Below are 15,785 nucleotides of genomic sequence, written 5' to 3'. Positions count from 1 at the left end.
ACACAATCTTGAGCAACTGCAGGACATACCCTTCAAAGGTTAAATTGTTCCAGAAGCTACTGAGGACTTTTAAATTATTTTTTTTTACAGCCATGATAGCAGAGGCAAGCACCACTGTTATCTGATGAGACAAGAGCAATGAAGTTTGATCTTAGCTGCCAGCCCTTAATCAGAGTAATTAATTATAAATACAGCAGATGAATTGGATTCTCCTTTGACTTGAACTGGTTTTACACATGTGTAACTCATCATTTTAAGGGTAATCACTCCTAATTTATCCTGGTGTGAGAAAAGAATCAGTCCTCATACACAAGCCCTGATACAGCTTTGTGCACAGAACTAAAAAGGCTGTACCGCACCTACCTTCAGCTAGCTAAATGTCCTCGGCTCTCAGAGGAAGCAGACTTCTCACACCCAGCTTGGGATGGGATTAATTGTTCTTCTGCACGGACAACAAAAGTACTTCAAATCACTCTTACTAACTAGACCTGGGCTTTGGGTGTCTGAACATTGGAGAGATGAATCTGACCTCAGTCTGCACCTTTTGGGGCCATTTTTGCATATGCTGAAGCAAAAGATGCTCACAGAGCTTGCCCTTGTTTTGCCCTTATGGAAATAACTGACTCTGGCAACAACAGAGAGAAATGGGCTATAATTGCTCTGAATCTGAAGGGATTTCACTGGATTTCAGTGACTAAAATGACAAAAATTCAATGGCAGCAGGGGGAGAGCTAGGCTAGGGTGGGGGGAGTGGGGGGGCAATGGCACAGGCAAAACTGCTTAGGATTTCTCAGAAGTTTGTTTTGAATTTGTTGTATCCAATTATGTCTTGTGTAATCACAGTATTGTGAGGGTTTGTAATCATTCTACTGTGCTTTGGATTATTTTCTTATGTCCTCAAAAAATCTGACCAGAATTTCTGAGAAATTAAAAAAATCCAGTTATCCAGTTAAAGGGAAAGAGAAAAAAATTTAAAAAAGGAAAAAGGAAAAGAAAAAGAAAAACACACAGAGAAGGAGAGAAAATAACCCTATTAGATTGGAAAACTTCTTCAAAAATGCCTTGAAGACAAAAAATGGAAACTATAAAGAGCCTCTGTTTAAACTCTGTGTTGTTGTTTTCACCCCCTTACAAGCACTGCTGATGGGAGGAGGTTTTCAGCAGTTACTGCTAACTTATGTGTGTGTGTGGGGGGGAAGGTAGCCAAAATATTTCGTGCAAAGGGAGGAATAAAACATAACTGCAAAGTGCTCCTGAGGCAAGCTGTGATTCAGGAGGGAATTTCAGCTCCTAGCATGCTGCTGCCCTCCCCTGAGACAGGAGAGCAAAGGCTCCCCCGTGCTTTGCCGTTCATCCCTAGGCTGCCTCCCTCAAGCTGTGTTGCCAGATCGCTGCGGAAAGGCGTGTTGGAGTGGAGAAGTGCTCTCATCTGGGGCATGTCTGGAAAACCGTCCGTTATATAAGAAAAAGAGATGTGCTAATGTGCACTTCGGGGGTTTTCTGCAGGCTGTTGTTCAGGAGTTACACATGGCTGTTTAATTTTATTTCTGTCTCCAAAACCATCTATAAATTCCTCACTCTTCTATTTTTAGCTACAGGGGTCTTTTGTTGCAAGATGTCTTTGGTGTTCATTGGTGGGGGGAGAATCATGGTGAAATCAGGAATAAAATATATAAAGCATGTTCAGAATAAGTCCCCTTTCCATGGCATTCTGCCTTCTGTTGCTGCTCTAAGGGAACTGAAGCAACTCACAACCCTTTCATACCCTAAAACGAAGGACACTTGAGAAAATGCATTTGCACTTTTCTCCTTCTGCTACAACCCATCTGTGGGAAAAATTAGACTTTGGTTTCTATGTCATTTTACTGTCACCACTTACAGGCACTTGATCACTAACAGAAAGAAAAAAATAAATATAATAAAAGATAAAAACCACAAAAGGAAAATTTACTGCCAAAAAGCAGCAGAGCAGGCAGAGGGCAAGGGGAAATGTTCACTTTGGTCTCTTTGCAGTGGGGGGAACAGATTTTGCTTTCCTGATGGGATCCAGTGCCTGACAGCCCAGGCAATAGATGGAGACAAGCTTAGGCCAGGCTGTCCAAGTTCTGGGGTGCTGATGAAGATCAGGGAACACACACAGCCTGCTGTGCCAGTCCTACTCCCAGAGGAGCAAGTGATGTTCCATCACACCTTGCTGGTGCAGTATCAGCCATGGCCTTAGATACAACATGCAGTGAAAAGCAAAAGGAAAGAGTAAAAACCAGGATCAGACAGGGATCAGAGCTTGGTAGCTGGGCTTTCCACTATCACTCATTTGCACTGGCTTTTTTTCAGCACAAAACTGAAATAAACACCTCGTTAAGCACCAATTGTATAAAGGAGGTTGTAAGAACAGAGCCCTGACCAGCCCACCCTCACCCTCCTGGCTGTCTACAGCCCTCATTAGTGATGGATGGTCACCCTGGGACTGGCCCACCATAGGACGACTTTCTGACCCCGAATTTTCTCAGACACAGCCTGTTCACAGCCCAGCTCCTGCCTTAGCTGATGCACAAGCGAGTAAACCTTTACTGCCAAGACTGGCCTGCAGCCTCCACTGTTTGGGCATTCCCACAATTTGGCTGTGCCAGCTTGTAGTAAGAGCTGTTTCTGGGGCAAACAGTGCACCAAACATGCCTGGTGCCTCCTTGCATACTGCATAGCACAGCATCTCCTACCCCCTTCTCTCCTCAAAATATGGGCACGTTCAGCTCAATAGCCATCTGAGCCAAACAGTGCCAAGTCTGAGCACAGTCAATGCCTGAGCGAGGGTGAGTGCTGTGCCATGCACATGCCACACCTTGCTGCACGCTGGCAGCAGCAGTGACCTCCCACACAGTTCTGTGAGACAGCAGTAACTGTCTGGCGGTGTGGGAAGAATTGGCTGCTGGCAGGGGCTGATTGGTACCGCTGAGGTGAGCTCAGCCCAGCCCAGGGCAGCAGGTCAGAGAGGCAGCCACATAAAGATACAAGAGGGAGACAGAGGCAAGGGAATGGGATGCTGCATGAGGCTGGTAGGTACTCTTTCTCCTTAAGGTACCTCTGTGCTTTGGGAACAGGGGGATAGGACTGTCCCTGTTTCTCCTACAGGCAAGGACCCTGCCACTGCTTTGCTCAGAAAGATTTTCTTCCAAGCAACCCTTTGTGTCACCCTCGCGTTCAGCCATGGCAGTGTGTCTGCTTTGTCCTGCCAGCTCAGCCATGGAGTGTTTACAAGCCTCCCTCACCCTTCCAGGCTGTGGTTCAGCTCCACTGACACTGAAGGCAACAGACTCCTCTCTCGGCGTGTGATGAATCAATTACTTCCTCTGACACTCTATTACTATAGCCCTTACATCTCCAGATTGCAGATGAAAAGACAGGCTGAGAAGGGGGACAGGGAAGGGGAGAGGTCTCCTGAGGTCTCCTTCAATTGAGTTGTTGGACATCTGAAGAAATCCCCATCTGCCATATTTAAAGACAGAGAGATGTTTTGCTCCTGAATGGCAGAAAAATCAGAGGGTTTTCACAAAAGAAAACCTAAGAAATCAAATGGGTCAAAAAACTTCAACAAGATGCAGTGAACATAGATCAATGGTGAGTCAGTCCCCTCTGCTGATGGAGATCCCAGACCTTGTTCCCACCCATGATTAACAGCCAGACATCAGTATTACCAAAGAGACAGTCATTACACCTTCCTTCTCCCTGCAAGATAACAATGTAAATGAAACCTCATACCAACACTCACAGAAGAGGAAGGAAGCTGAGCACATGCCTCAAACTCTCGTGCTGCCGGTGGGGGGGGGGACGACTACTACTACTTCTTGTTCGGCATCGATCAACAGCCCCAGCTCTGAGGTTTCCCTGGAGGCTTCAAACACATTGAGCACTTCCCGTGCAAACACCCTGCATGCAGCATGGCCTCGGCAGGCACGGGGCTGAGCACAGGGGCTCTCCCACCGCCAGTGGGTGAGTACTGCCTGTCTCAGGAAAGCAAAACTCCACCTCAAAAGATTCCTCACACAGTATCTTCTGTACCACTGCAAGAAGGTGGGGGCAGTCACATAAAACGAGCAGCCACCCTGCTAGTTTCTGTGCCATTTGCAACAGAACGAAGTCTTTGGCAGAGCATTTCTGCTGTCAGACCGCCCTGCTTCAGGCTCTGCTTCTACGAATTCATTAAACAATAGTATCTCCATGTCTGACCCAGTGTTACTTTAAAACCACACCATACTACTGTACTCTGATTACTCACCAAAGCTGTATGTAGATCTCAAGAATTCCTTGGGATTAGCAGTGGGGTGGGGTGAGAAACTAACAGAAAACCCCCGGGTTATTCACTCTTTCTAATGATCTACTGATCTACTCACTAAGTCAGCATAAGGAAGGCTTTCTATGGTGTGTTTGAACTGATATATCAAAGACAGTTGCTTAAAACATCCTAGCTGTGATTAGTGGACCATGACTGCTATTAACTTATAAGGAATTCCAGGATCACCAGACTGTGGTTTGCAACATTGCCATTCAACGGTGGTGTGCAGCTGCTTGATTTAAAGAAAGCGGAGAACTTGCCTCAGACTAAAACCTAACCTCCCCCAATTCCTTCAAATATATTCTATGCTGAGTTCTGGCCAAAAGCAACCACAAATTTCTTCTGTTTTTCAGTCTGCTCTTTGCAGTCTGTTCTTTTTATTTTGCACTCATATTTAATTGCAGAATTCACACCCAGCCAGAAAAGGCTGAGAATGAACTGGTCGTTGTCTGCAACGCTCTGACCTGCTCCTGTGTGATGCTGCTGCTCAGCAGCCTTTGGAGGGGAGTGTGCACTGCACTGTTGCTATCTAGACTGGGTTTTATGCCTGCAGATGCCCAGATCTTCTCTTCTTTATAAGGCAGGAATTTTAAGTGATTCACCAAGGCAGGAACAGTAAATCAATAGCAGGGAAGAGGAAGAACCCAAATCTCACAACTCCCAGAACTGGTACTTGCTGGGGAGTCTGCCACTCCCCTGTTACAGCCTGACAATAGGGATTATATCTATTAAAAAGGCTGCACATAGCTAAATCAAACAGTTGCTCATTAAAAGGCTAAACTAGTTCCTATGTAAATCAAGGTAAAACCTCAGTATTGCTTTTACTGGGCTTAGCATCTAGTTCTTAACAAAAAATGGATAATTTTTATAATATCATTCTGGCACTCCCCTTACAGTCACTAAACCTTCTAACTCCTGCATCCAGACAGCAAGCCCATGATGTAGAAGAGCACTGTTAATCCCACTGTATAACACAAAAAAAGTGACCAAAACTCATAGTCCCACAGATAGTTTTTGAGGCTCCTGAGACCTGTTTGGGATGAGCCTCTGTGAAGGGTGTCACTGGTGTCACACCATGGGCTGGTGCACTGTTGCAAAGATAGTCAAGGGCCTCAGGCTCTGCTGAAAGCAGGAGCACCTCAATACTGTGGTTATCAGGCATTCCAGTGTGATTGCTCTACTCCTATCCTATGGCATCTGCACTGAGCAGGGTCTGCAAAGATGCGAAGGACTTAGACCTGGAGTGTAGCTTACAGTGCTTGCTCAAAAAATGCACACGTTTCTGACACTTTTAGCTGAATTCTGAACCTTCTTAGTGAGGAGCCACCACAGCCAGCCCTGTGCTTGCTCCCTGTCCAGATGCTGTGGGGTCCTGTTCCTTTCCTTGCTGGACAGAGACGCTGACTAAGAAGCGAGTACACCACCACCACTACCAGCTCCTCCTCAGCAGCAGGAAGGAGGGGGAGAGGTCTCTGTCTCTAATCCTATTGTTCCCAGTGTCACCAGCTGGCCCTCAATTTGTCATCATGCCAACAGGAAACAAGGTGCAAAACGAGATCTGACTCCTATGCACAGGATGTTAGTGAGCTGGCAGGACATAGGAGACCCCATGAGAGTGCATTTGGGGCCACCACCTTCTGCGGAGCCTGGACTGGGCCTGTCTCTGCAGGGAAAGGCTCTGGGGCATAGAGAAGCACAGCCACAGAGCAAGCAGAGATGGGAAGCAGAGAAGAGGCATGTGAACAGCCTCTAGCTGTTAACGCATGTGCCTGGTCTCACCATCACAGCTAACCCATTCACCGATGTTCCATTTTGGAAAATGACCCGGGCTTAATGGGAATTATGAACCATACAGCGGATGCTGGATGGAGTTAAAAAACAGTAGAAGCTCGTTTGAAGACAAGTTGAGCTGCAGTGTCATGTTACCCAGACTGAATTATTTCCTGTACATTAGAAATGTTGCTTCTGGCTACCCATGCCACAAATGTATGAGCAAGCAAATGCCTTCCTTAACATCTCATCTTTGACTTCCCCTCCCTGCAAAGTTAAAGCTCGACTCCCCCAGTGCTTCAGGAGATGCAGTCACTTCCCCTTGCATCCTAGCGAAGAGCCCCTCCAGCCCCTGGCATTCTCTAGTGTTCCAAATGTATTTCTCTTTTCTAAGCATTTTGCCAATCACAAGATGAACTGCATTGTTTCTAAAATGTTTACTAATAAGCTAATTATGCATACTTTTCAAAGCATTTACTAATTAGCTGTCCATGATTGCTGCCTTGTCTACTCTTAACCTTCACTGATAGAAGGATGGCTTCTCGCAATATTATGCTCTTGTTTGAAGGAGATGGCAAGAGAGGCAGGCTGAATGCTGCAGCCCCCAGCTGCCTGACTGGCTGTCGATACTGGGTCTGGATGCAGCTCTCCCTGCCACCTCAGCTCAAAGGAATTTGAGCCAATGTCTCTGTGCCTCTCTAGGAAGAATGCAGAGCTGTTCTGTTCCACTGCCCAGCTTTTTGGGCACTCAGGAGATAGCCATGCTGCCATAAGAGGCCTTCACTGACTGTCCTAGCCGCACGTCTCACCCTTTGTACTGTGGCAGGGGAAAACCAGCATGTTGCTGCCAGTGTCCCCTGGCCAGCAGTGCTCTGTGAGATGGGCACTAGGAGCATGGTATCTCCCCAGCCAAATCTTGGTTCACTCTGCACTTCAAGCTGGGAGCAGGCGTGTCTCCTCCTGCTATGCCTGTCCTGTATCCAGCACGCATTAGGATGCTGTGCTTGGTTCAACTCTCTTGGCACCATTATGGCATTTACGAGATCACAGTGACAACTGCATAAATTTCCTCATGATAGTGGCCCCAGTTCCTGTTTCTGGAAACCTTCTGGGCTTGACAGTGGGACCCAAAGCCAGGAGGAAGAGCCTGACTGCAGCTCTATTTCCAATTTGCCATCTCCAGCCTATTTTGGGAGTCCCCGGCCCCTGCCTCCAGAAACTTTCACCAGCATTTGGCATGTGCCACCAGAGGGGGCTGCGAGCCACGGCAGCGGTTCCCCAAGTCCTTCCCAGGCAGGAATCCCACCGACTGCAACCCAGTTGCAAGCATGTGTTGGAAATGGCTGCAGAAAAACCCACTGAGCATGGTCTCACTACCAGTCGGGCTTTTTTAAAAACACTGTTCCTCTGGAGCAGATATTATGACTCAGCTGGAAGGTCTTCTGCTTGCAGAGGAAGCACGAGCACATCCACTGCAGTCTGGAGGGAGAGTACCTCAGCTGCGTGTGCACCGCCCAGCCTCATCCTCTGGTAGGGTCAGCTGAGTGTGGCTGGGGGTGGCAGAGTCAGTAGCCAAATGCAGGAGGGAGCTTTTAGTGGTCCAAAGAGAAGACCAGCAGTGGGAGGGTGGCACAAATGGAAAAGGTGGTTGGTCATAAATGCAATGACTCACTCATAGCTGAGGTTTCGGACTTGGATTTTCCAAGCAAGCAGAGCAGACAGAACAACAAAATGGCAACTAAGAAGGAGTGGACAGCTCAGCTACATGACTGCATAAGCTGGGGCATAGCTGTCCCTGTTCCACACCTTTTGCAAATGGTTCATGTCACTCCTGGGATCCCAAATAAACCCTGGCATGCACAAGACTGCCCAGCAACCACCATACCACATGGAAGTGGAAACATTTCACCACAGCAGCAGCCTGCTCTTTTCCACTGGATGCCACTTCCCTGTTCAATGAACAGATACCAATGACGTGGGGTGCAGTGCCTGAGCTACAGCTGCACTTGCAGCACAGAGGGGAAGAAACAGCCAGGCACTAGGATGATCATTTCCAAATAGTTTGGCAGATCTTTTACCAGAGGGTCAAACTTCCCTTTTGGCTCTGTCATTACAGCTGTGGCCCCACAGCTGCAGGACAGCACGAACAATGGCCTGGGGCCCATACTCCGTGTCACAGCATGTCCACCCTCCCTGCCACAGGGAGCCCTGCTGGTGCACAACAGCCACAACAGCAGGAGGAGGCCAATTTTCTTAACCTAGCATGCTCCCAAAGCAAGACACTTCCTCAGAGCACAGATACAGCACTGAGAGAGAGAAATGTTCTGGGGCTTCAATTACACCAAATTACTCCTTTCGTGATGGTGGTGATAGAGTGCAGTTACTTCTTAATGCAACTGGACACAGCTGAAAAATAAAAGCCCAGATGTGCCTCCAGGAAACAATAGCAACAAGCAGCACAGAGCAGCCACCTCTGGCTGCTACCTTGGGCATCCATCCCTGGCTTATGCTTCTGTCCTTCAGGCTGCCAAAGCTGTTCTCTGCAGCCAGCTCTTGCTCTGGCATCTAGGCAGCACCAGGTTCATAGGCCTCTTCTGGCCAGCTACTGGCCGAGGGGAAATCACTGACCTTTCGTCAGAAGTCCCCAGGGTGCCAGGCACTGTACAAAACACAGGAAGAAATGCCTCCTGTCCCAAAGGGAAATCTAAAGCAGATACAAGGAAGGCCAGAAGGAACACAGTAAAACTAAAAAGACTCTTGGAGATATTTTTGTAGGCTTTTGAATGGTTTTTAGGAATGTAAATGTTATGCTTTATGAGGGAGAAACTTTAGCCTAATAAGGTAAAATGAAATGTTGAAAGAAGAAGCACCAGAGGAAGGGGTTATGGTGTTTACCTCTGGCAGCTGGAAAGACAGACTGGCCCCACTATTGCTCCAATAGCTGCCAGGTAGCAACACCAGAGCAGGGAACCTTGTCTGCCCAGAGATCGAGTGGCCCAATGGAGCCCATCTGCCTGTCACCATGATGTGAATGTGCTCTATATTAATGATGAGATGTCAAAAGGGGGGCTCTGCCCTGACTGTGTCTTTGATGCTGAACTCCTGTTCCTGTTAAGGTTCACACCTGCAGCTGCAATGAGGTCTTCGTTTCTTCATAAAAAACCCTCTGACACTCAGATGAGATTTATCACTAGATGGCCACCTATTATTTATATATTGTAATGTAATGTAAGTATTAATGCTCAAGCATTACACAGTGTCCATATTTGCCTCCTTCTGGCCGGTCACTTAAAAAAATCTCACTCCTATCCATTTATTTCAGGCCATGTTTCTCATGCACTGCTTTCATTGTTCTGTTATGCTTCCTGTCAAGAACTGTCCATGAAGCTCTTTCAAACCCACTCCAATTCAGTGCTGGCTTGAGGGAGCAGGCACCCTAAGTCAGCTTGGCTCTCAGCTCAGAGCTGTGACCAGCAGAAACTCAAGTGCACAGTGGATAAGTCGTGTTTCACTTTAATAAAGGCTCCCTTGTGCACACACACACAGAGAAAGGGAAATAGTGAGACCACACAGCAGCCACTCAGAAGATTGCCACAGTAAAGCAGAAAGCGGCAAAGGGATAACCAACATCCCCAGTGCTCAGGCAGTCCTACTGCACACACCACGTGCAGCTTGGGACCAGACAGCTCTCTCACAGGCAGCAAAACATGGCAAAAGTTGCACAAGATGCTCAGAGCTAAAACTGACATCTTCCTGCAGGTGGAAGAAAAGCCTGGTGCCCATGGGGATTTCCAGGTCTCTGACGGACCTGTTTTTGCTTGCCTGAGACCTTGAAGAGGTAGAAGCTGGAGTCCCTCCTGCCCAGTACACCACACTGTCCTGGCCAATACATAAGGCACACTCTTCAGACTGCAAATATGGGCCTATACAGCCTTTATTACTGTGAATTTGGGCAATTGCATTAGCTATGAGGAGGCTGTGCAGTTCAGCCTATGCAAGCAACAATAAAATCTGATAGCAACTATCATTCTCACATCCACTGCACGGCCTTGTTGTGTTCATCTATGCCCACGTTAAGCCTTTCTCTACCTTCTCCCTTCTTTATACACAGGCCTGATCCTGCAAAGCACTAAACACCTTGCACACACAGTGACTTCAGGGAGAGTTCATGGTGTTCAAAGCCTTATTAGCCCAGGCTTTATCTGTAGGGGGTGACAAGATCCCCAATGACATCAATCAGCACACCTTCATTAGAGTTAGAGGAGCTATGCTGATTTATGATAGCTGAGGATTCAGCTCTGCACTTCATAACCTTCAGTACATCATCAAACCCATGCTGAATTCTTTGTTCTCCACAGGACTGATTCTGCAGCCTCATAAATGCTTCCCCTGTTTCTTTGTCCTTTTTTACAAACAGAATTTCCCTCTCCATATGCAACCCCCTTTTAATCAACAGGACCAGTGTATCTAGCAGGACTGCTATGTCAGGCCTGTTTTAGGAGACCCCAAGCTCCTTCAAACGCAGGCATCCCTGAAGCTGACTGTGGATTCCAGATGAAACCCACAGGTTTATATGTCTGCTGAGACCATATTATTAACTCAGCCTTTTATGGTGCCCTTTGATGCCATTAATTATTCTTTACAAGTTGTTAATTGTTTTTCCCAGACATCTAGTTTCTGGGTCCTTTCTTAGAAGAAAAAGGGGGGAAAAAAAAGCAAACAAACCCACCCCCCCCAGTTTACCAAACATAGCAGAAAAAGCACTATGGGAAGTCAGATCCAGCCCAAACAGCTCAGACCACCATGTCTCCAGCCTCACATGGCCAAAACTGTGTCTCCAGCCACAGGGCTCTCTGCCATACCTCTGCCTAGTTACACACCAGGAAATTGCTCTGCTATCCCAGCATGGTTTAAAAGAACAGCAAGGCCACCCTGACACAGAAAAACAAGCGGCCTTTTAACCAAAGTCAAGCTCAGGTTGAAAGCCAGTTGGGTCTTACTTTCAGGTGGTATCAGGCCAAGTTAAGAACTACCAGTTCATCTCAGAGTAGGCACATCCTATGTGTCTAAAGCAGCATCTTACAACCTCACAGGCAACTCTTGCTCCTGAAAGGCAAGGAGATGCAGCACTGTGGGGGCTCAGGGTGATACTTGATTTCAAGTGCAAGGAAGCACGAGACCCATACCACTAGGCAAAAGCAGGAAGAGGAAAGCTCTTACTTGCAGTCATGTTTTTCGATTTCGAAGTGAGGGTTGAAGTTGAGGATAATCTTCTGGTTGGATTCAGGGGCGTAGATGACCCATTCACAATTCTGGTGGGAGGGGTAGTCATTGGGGTACCCTGGGGAGGTGATGTACCCAGCATCCTTGGAGTTCAGGCGTCCCCCGCATGGCTGAGCTGCAGAGACACAGAAGGGAACAAGGCATTGAAATGGGTTCTGGGCATCAGGTGTGCACAGCAGGTCTCCCTGGGCCGCTGATGGGGTGGTCTGATAAAGACCATTCTCCAGGCCATTGACATCTTTGATACTCTAATATTTGATATTAATCTCTGGGCAAGGAGAATTATTCTGCAGAACAAACATACTCCTTTCCCCTCCACCTCCTGCCACACTTACATACCACATTTCACACAGACCAGAAAAGAGAAATGAATGCTCTTGCCAAGGCAATTACAGAGCCATAAAGTAAGAGACAGATTGATATCAGATCATCTGGAACTGCCTCATTTTGTCCCTTCCTTTGCCTCCTTTGCAAGCTGCTCTTTGTCAGTTTCCCACAGCTGCCTCAGGAGACACCAGAATTTGGACACTACAAATTCAATCCAGTTGCAGGAGGGCAGAAAGCTGAGCTGTTTCCAGGGAAGGAAACTGAGGCATGTCAAGGATGATGGTGAGCCCAGGCCCACCTGCACTGTGTGGCAGAGCCAAGGACAGCACCCGTCCTTCCTGGCCCCAGCCTGCAGCCCCATAAAAACTCCTCTCCGCTTGCTGTGCTCTCCCTCCCCAACCTGCCTGCCCCAACAAACCCGTCTCAGCAGACTTGCAAGCTAACCCATCCACTGGAGCTGCAGACACAGATAAGCAGCAGTGGTGGTTTTGTGGGACTAGCCCACAAATGGCTGGCAATGGCTGCATGGTAAGCAGAGGAAGCTCTCTCAGCTTTGGGCTAGAACAGGCCCTAGAGGGTGATTTCATAATAAAAGAAACATTTAATCTCATGAATGCTGCAAATCAAATTTATTATTGCATTACTTGCTGGGAGGAAAATCTGCACCACGAGGTCGCTTGATAATGCACTACAAATCCCAAAGTCCCTTTTTTCAGGAGGCCCCCATCATGTGTCCTGCTTCCCTTACTCCTCTGCCACCCCCTTGTACCAGCACCCAGACCCATAGGCTACAACATCTGCCCCCAGAAGACAGCATTGCTTCTGCACACCCAGTAAAACACACAAAACCCACCAAAATGGGCAAAACCCCACAAAACCCTAAGCCCCTCCTCACAGGCATACAGCGTGACCCTGGTCCCACATTGTGGAAAGTCCTTCCCCTCCCTGACAATAAGCACTGGGGTACAATGTGAGATGCAAACCCTCATGGGTTGTCCCCCCTGTCAGGTTATCCCCACAGCCCTGGATGACCTTGGACATGCAGGAGGGTGCAGATGGATTTTCCCAAGGCCCTGCAGCACATCCCACACCCCCAAGGGAGCCAAGGCACAGAGAAGCATCACCCTTGATATAGGAAAGTAACCACACATCCCAGCAGCTCCATGAGCCAAGGGTTTCCACAGTGTTCCCCACTGTCTTGGTCCTGAGGGATGTTCCTCTCCCTCCACAGCAGCACTCACTGCAAAGCCCCAGGACCACTCAGGAGAAGCAAAGCAGTGCAGATTGTGTGGCCTCAGCCCCATGCTGTCATCTGGCTCTGTTCCTCTGCCATAGGGTCTGCCATGTCCCAGGAGTGTCCCCTGCCAGGCTGCCACAAGTCCGCCCGCTCTTGGTAGGGACATCCCAGCCTGTCTTCAAACTGCTCTCTTGCCAGAGCCAAGGCAAGCCACAGGAGTCAGACAGGACCTCTCAGCAGTAATGCTTCCTGCAAAAAAGCACTTTGAATAAACAACCTGCTGCCTGCACACTGCCTGCATAAAACGCATGTGTCCTGTGCAAAACCAAGGGCAACAGGAGGGCTCATCATGGGCCAGAGAGGCTTCCTTTGCCATGAAAAAACACTCAGTTTCCCCCATGTTTTTCATGCCCCCTAACACATTCACTCTTCAAAATAACTTTCTTTGCACACACCCAGAGGCAGATCTGCAGCCTTCCCTTTTTCTTAAAATAATCCTGTAAGTATCCTGAAAAATACGAGGGGAAAAAATGCAGCACTGCCATGAAGAGCTGAGAATACCAAAAAACATCTGGTTTTGTTCCACAGGAGAGATTGCTCAACACACAAACATTTACTAACCTACATTCTTGCACAAATATCTTCTCTCAGGAAGGCATATTTGCCCACACATGTGTTTATGTGGGTTTGGAGGGAGGGAGAGAAAGAGACATTCACGTGGAAAGAAGAAATTCATGGACTTGTTGACATCAATGTACAAATAGACGTGTAATTCACACTTCACTCATGTACGCACTTTCACACCTTCTCATAAAAATTCACACCTCGTTTGCACACATGTCCACCCCCTCCAGCAAATAAAAATATTCAAGCTGCAGATTATTTTTCTTGGAAAGGGCAAAGTCTAGAAACAATGAAAATACAGTCAATCCTTCCACACCTCGTCATCCCCTCCCCGTCTCTCCAGCTTTCACACACATGCTACCCGCTAGGCTGATACCACCAACATCACCCACCACTCAGAAGTTGCTAGCCCCTTACTCATGCTGGATACCGTGAACACCCTGTGAGACCTTGCAACTCAACCAGTTGGAGGGGAACTGTCATGTGAACAGAGGTGTCAGCCTCCAGCTTGCTCCAGCTCTTCCCCAACAAATGAACTCAGGAGCAGAAACACAGTTCTACCCTGACCTTGAAACTTCTCCCTTGCCCTGCAAGGCCATCACAGGTCGGTGGGACTGAGCTAAGGAAAACCCTAGGCTTGATCCTAATTTCAGGTCAGCTTGGTGCCCAAATTGGACTGCTGGTGCCAGTGAGGACAGCCTCAGTGAGAGGGGCTGGAGCCCAGCCCAGCCCAACTGAGGTCTCTCCAGCAAAACAGGACAAGCAGGTGAACCGCAAGTAAACAAGAGCACCAGCCGCATCCCTCAGGTGCTCAGATACTACTACGAAAATGTCACCATCTTCCTGGAGCAGTCTCCCACCTGCAGGAAAGATTATCTGTGTCTGTCAGAGGAACATATTTTGTCCTCTCATTCATTCCTCCCCAAGAAGGTCCAGAGAAATGAAGGGGGCTACTTCAGTACAGCATTGCCTTGCCCACATGGTGGGCAACAGCATATCAGGGAACTGAAGGCTTCTTAGAGTTATCTGAAGAGGCAAAATGACTGTAATATTTCTGTAATTGTTCTGTTGGGCTTTTCCTCTTTTGATTCACAGAGGTGAGTCTAGCAGGTGAACATGTGCAACGGCAACACCTATCTAGCAGGTGAACACGTGCAACAACAAAAAACTATCACCATGCTCATTGATGGGCAAAGGGTTTGACTCAGCAGTCATGCCAACCACTGTATTTCTGTATAAAGTATGGCCTGTTTTGTATAGAGTAGGGGCTCAAGCTTCTATGTAAATGGATCCTTACAAACTGATGCATTGCACCCATGCAAAAGAAAGAAAAAAGAAAAGGTTAGTGGCATGGCTACTGCTCAGGCTGTATACATTGGAAGCAAGACATGTTCCATAGCTAATGGGCTTTGGCAGCTTTTGCCAGCCCTGAATTCACTTAATAAAATCAAAATTAAATTCTGAAGTACAAGCCAAGTCTGACAGGTGTGTGGGACATCCCGTTGCTCAGTAAGCAAAATGCAGGTGTTGAAAGCAAACTGCTGGGGCCCCTGCCAGTCCACATGGTAGAGGGGCCACTGGAGTGTGGTGCCAACAACGAGGCCACAGGAGAGCAGCAAGACTCCTCAAAGGAGGCTGTGGAGGTCACTACTACCTGGCAGTGTTGGAGTAGACTATGGTCAGGCTGGGAAATCTGCAGACCTCCCTTTTCATCAAGGGTCACCATAACATGCATTATCCCTGCAACTCCCTCCATGGAGGGCCACCCCAACAGGAGAACTACACCAGAGGATGACAACCAAGCCACAGGGATGGGAAAAGAAGACCTGGAGAAGCTCACGAGGGGTGAACTCCTACAAATGCTGCATTGTAGAGTGTGCAGTTCCAAAGTTTCCCATGGAGATGGGTATCAGCAGCTGAGCTCCCCACCCTTTACAAGGGGCCGACTCCTCTTTGCCCTGACCTGCTGGAGACACCCAGGCTGATGAGGTCTCCTCCTGCCTCCCCCAGGCCACAACAAGCAATCGTCACTCAGAGGACTCAAAAATAACAGCCAGGCCCCAGGAACCTTCACCCACACTTAGGGTTTTTCAGCTCTGCAGCTCATCAGGCGCATGCTGAAACCTTAGGCCAGGAGCAGGGCATTCTCCTACTTGAATTTCCTGCCGATTAAACCCCTCTGGATTTCCCTCACCCCAGGAGATCAGGGCTCGC

General features: G+C 48.1%; 1 protein-coding gene across 6 annotated transcripts in view; it reads right to left on the bottom strand.

The window, feature by feature from the left end:
- The window catches only part of NRP2 (neuropilin 2), an 89,693-nt gene that overhangs the window by 66,136 nt on the left and 7,772 nt on the right, over window positions 1–15,785 (bottom strand). For all 6 annotated transcript variants that reach the window (XM_039554702.1, XM_039554704.1, XM_039554700.1 and 3 more), the window contains exon 2: window positions 11,321–11,498. In XM_039554702.1, the coding sequence (XP_039410636.1) occupies window positions 11,321–11,498 (178 nt within the window). The remainder of the gene's footprint in view (window positions 1–11,320; window positions 11,499–15,785) is intronic.

The sequence above is a fragment of the Corvus cornix genome, chromosome 7 (genome assembly GCF_000738735.6).
Source record: "Corvus cornix cornix isolate S_Up_H32 chromosome 7, ASM73873v5, whole genome shotgun sequence".
NCBI lineage: Eukaryota > Metazoa > Chordata > Aves > Passeriformes > Corvidae > Corvus > Corvus cornix.
The sequence above is the reverse complement of the archived record's forward strand: the minus strand, read 5'-3'. Positions and strand labels throughout refer to the sequence as shown.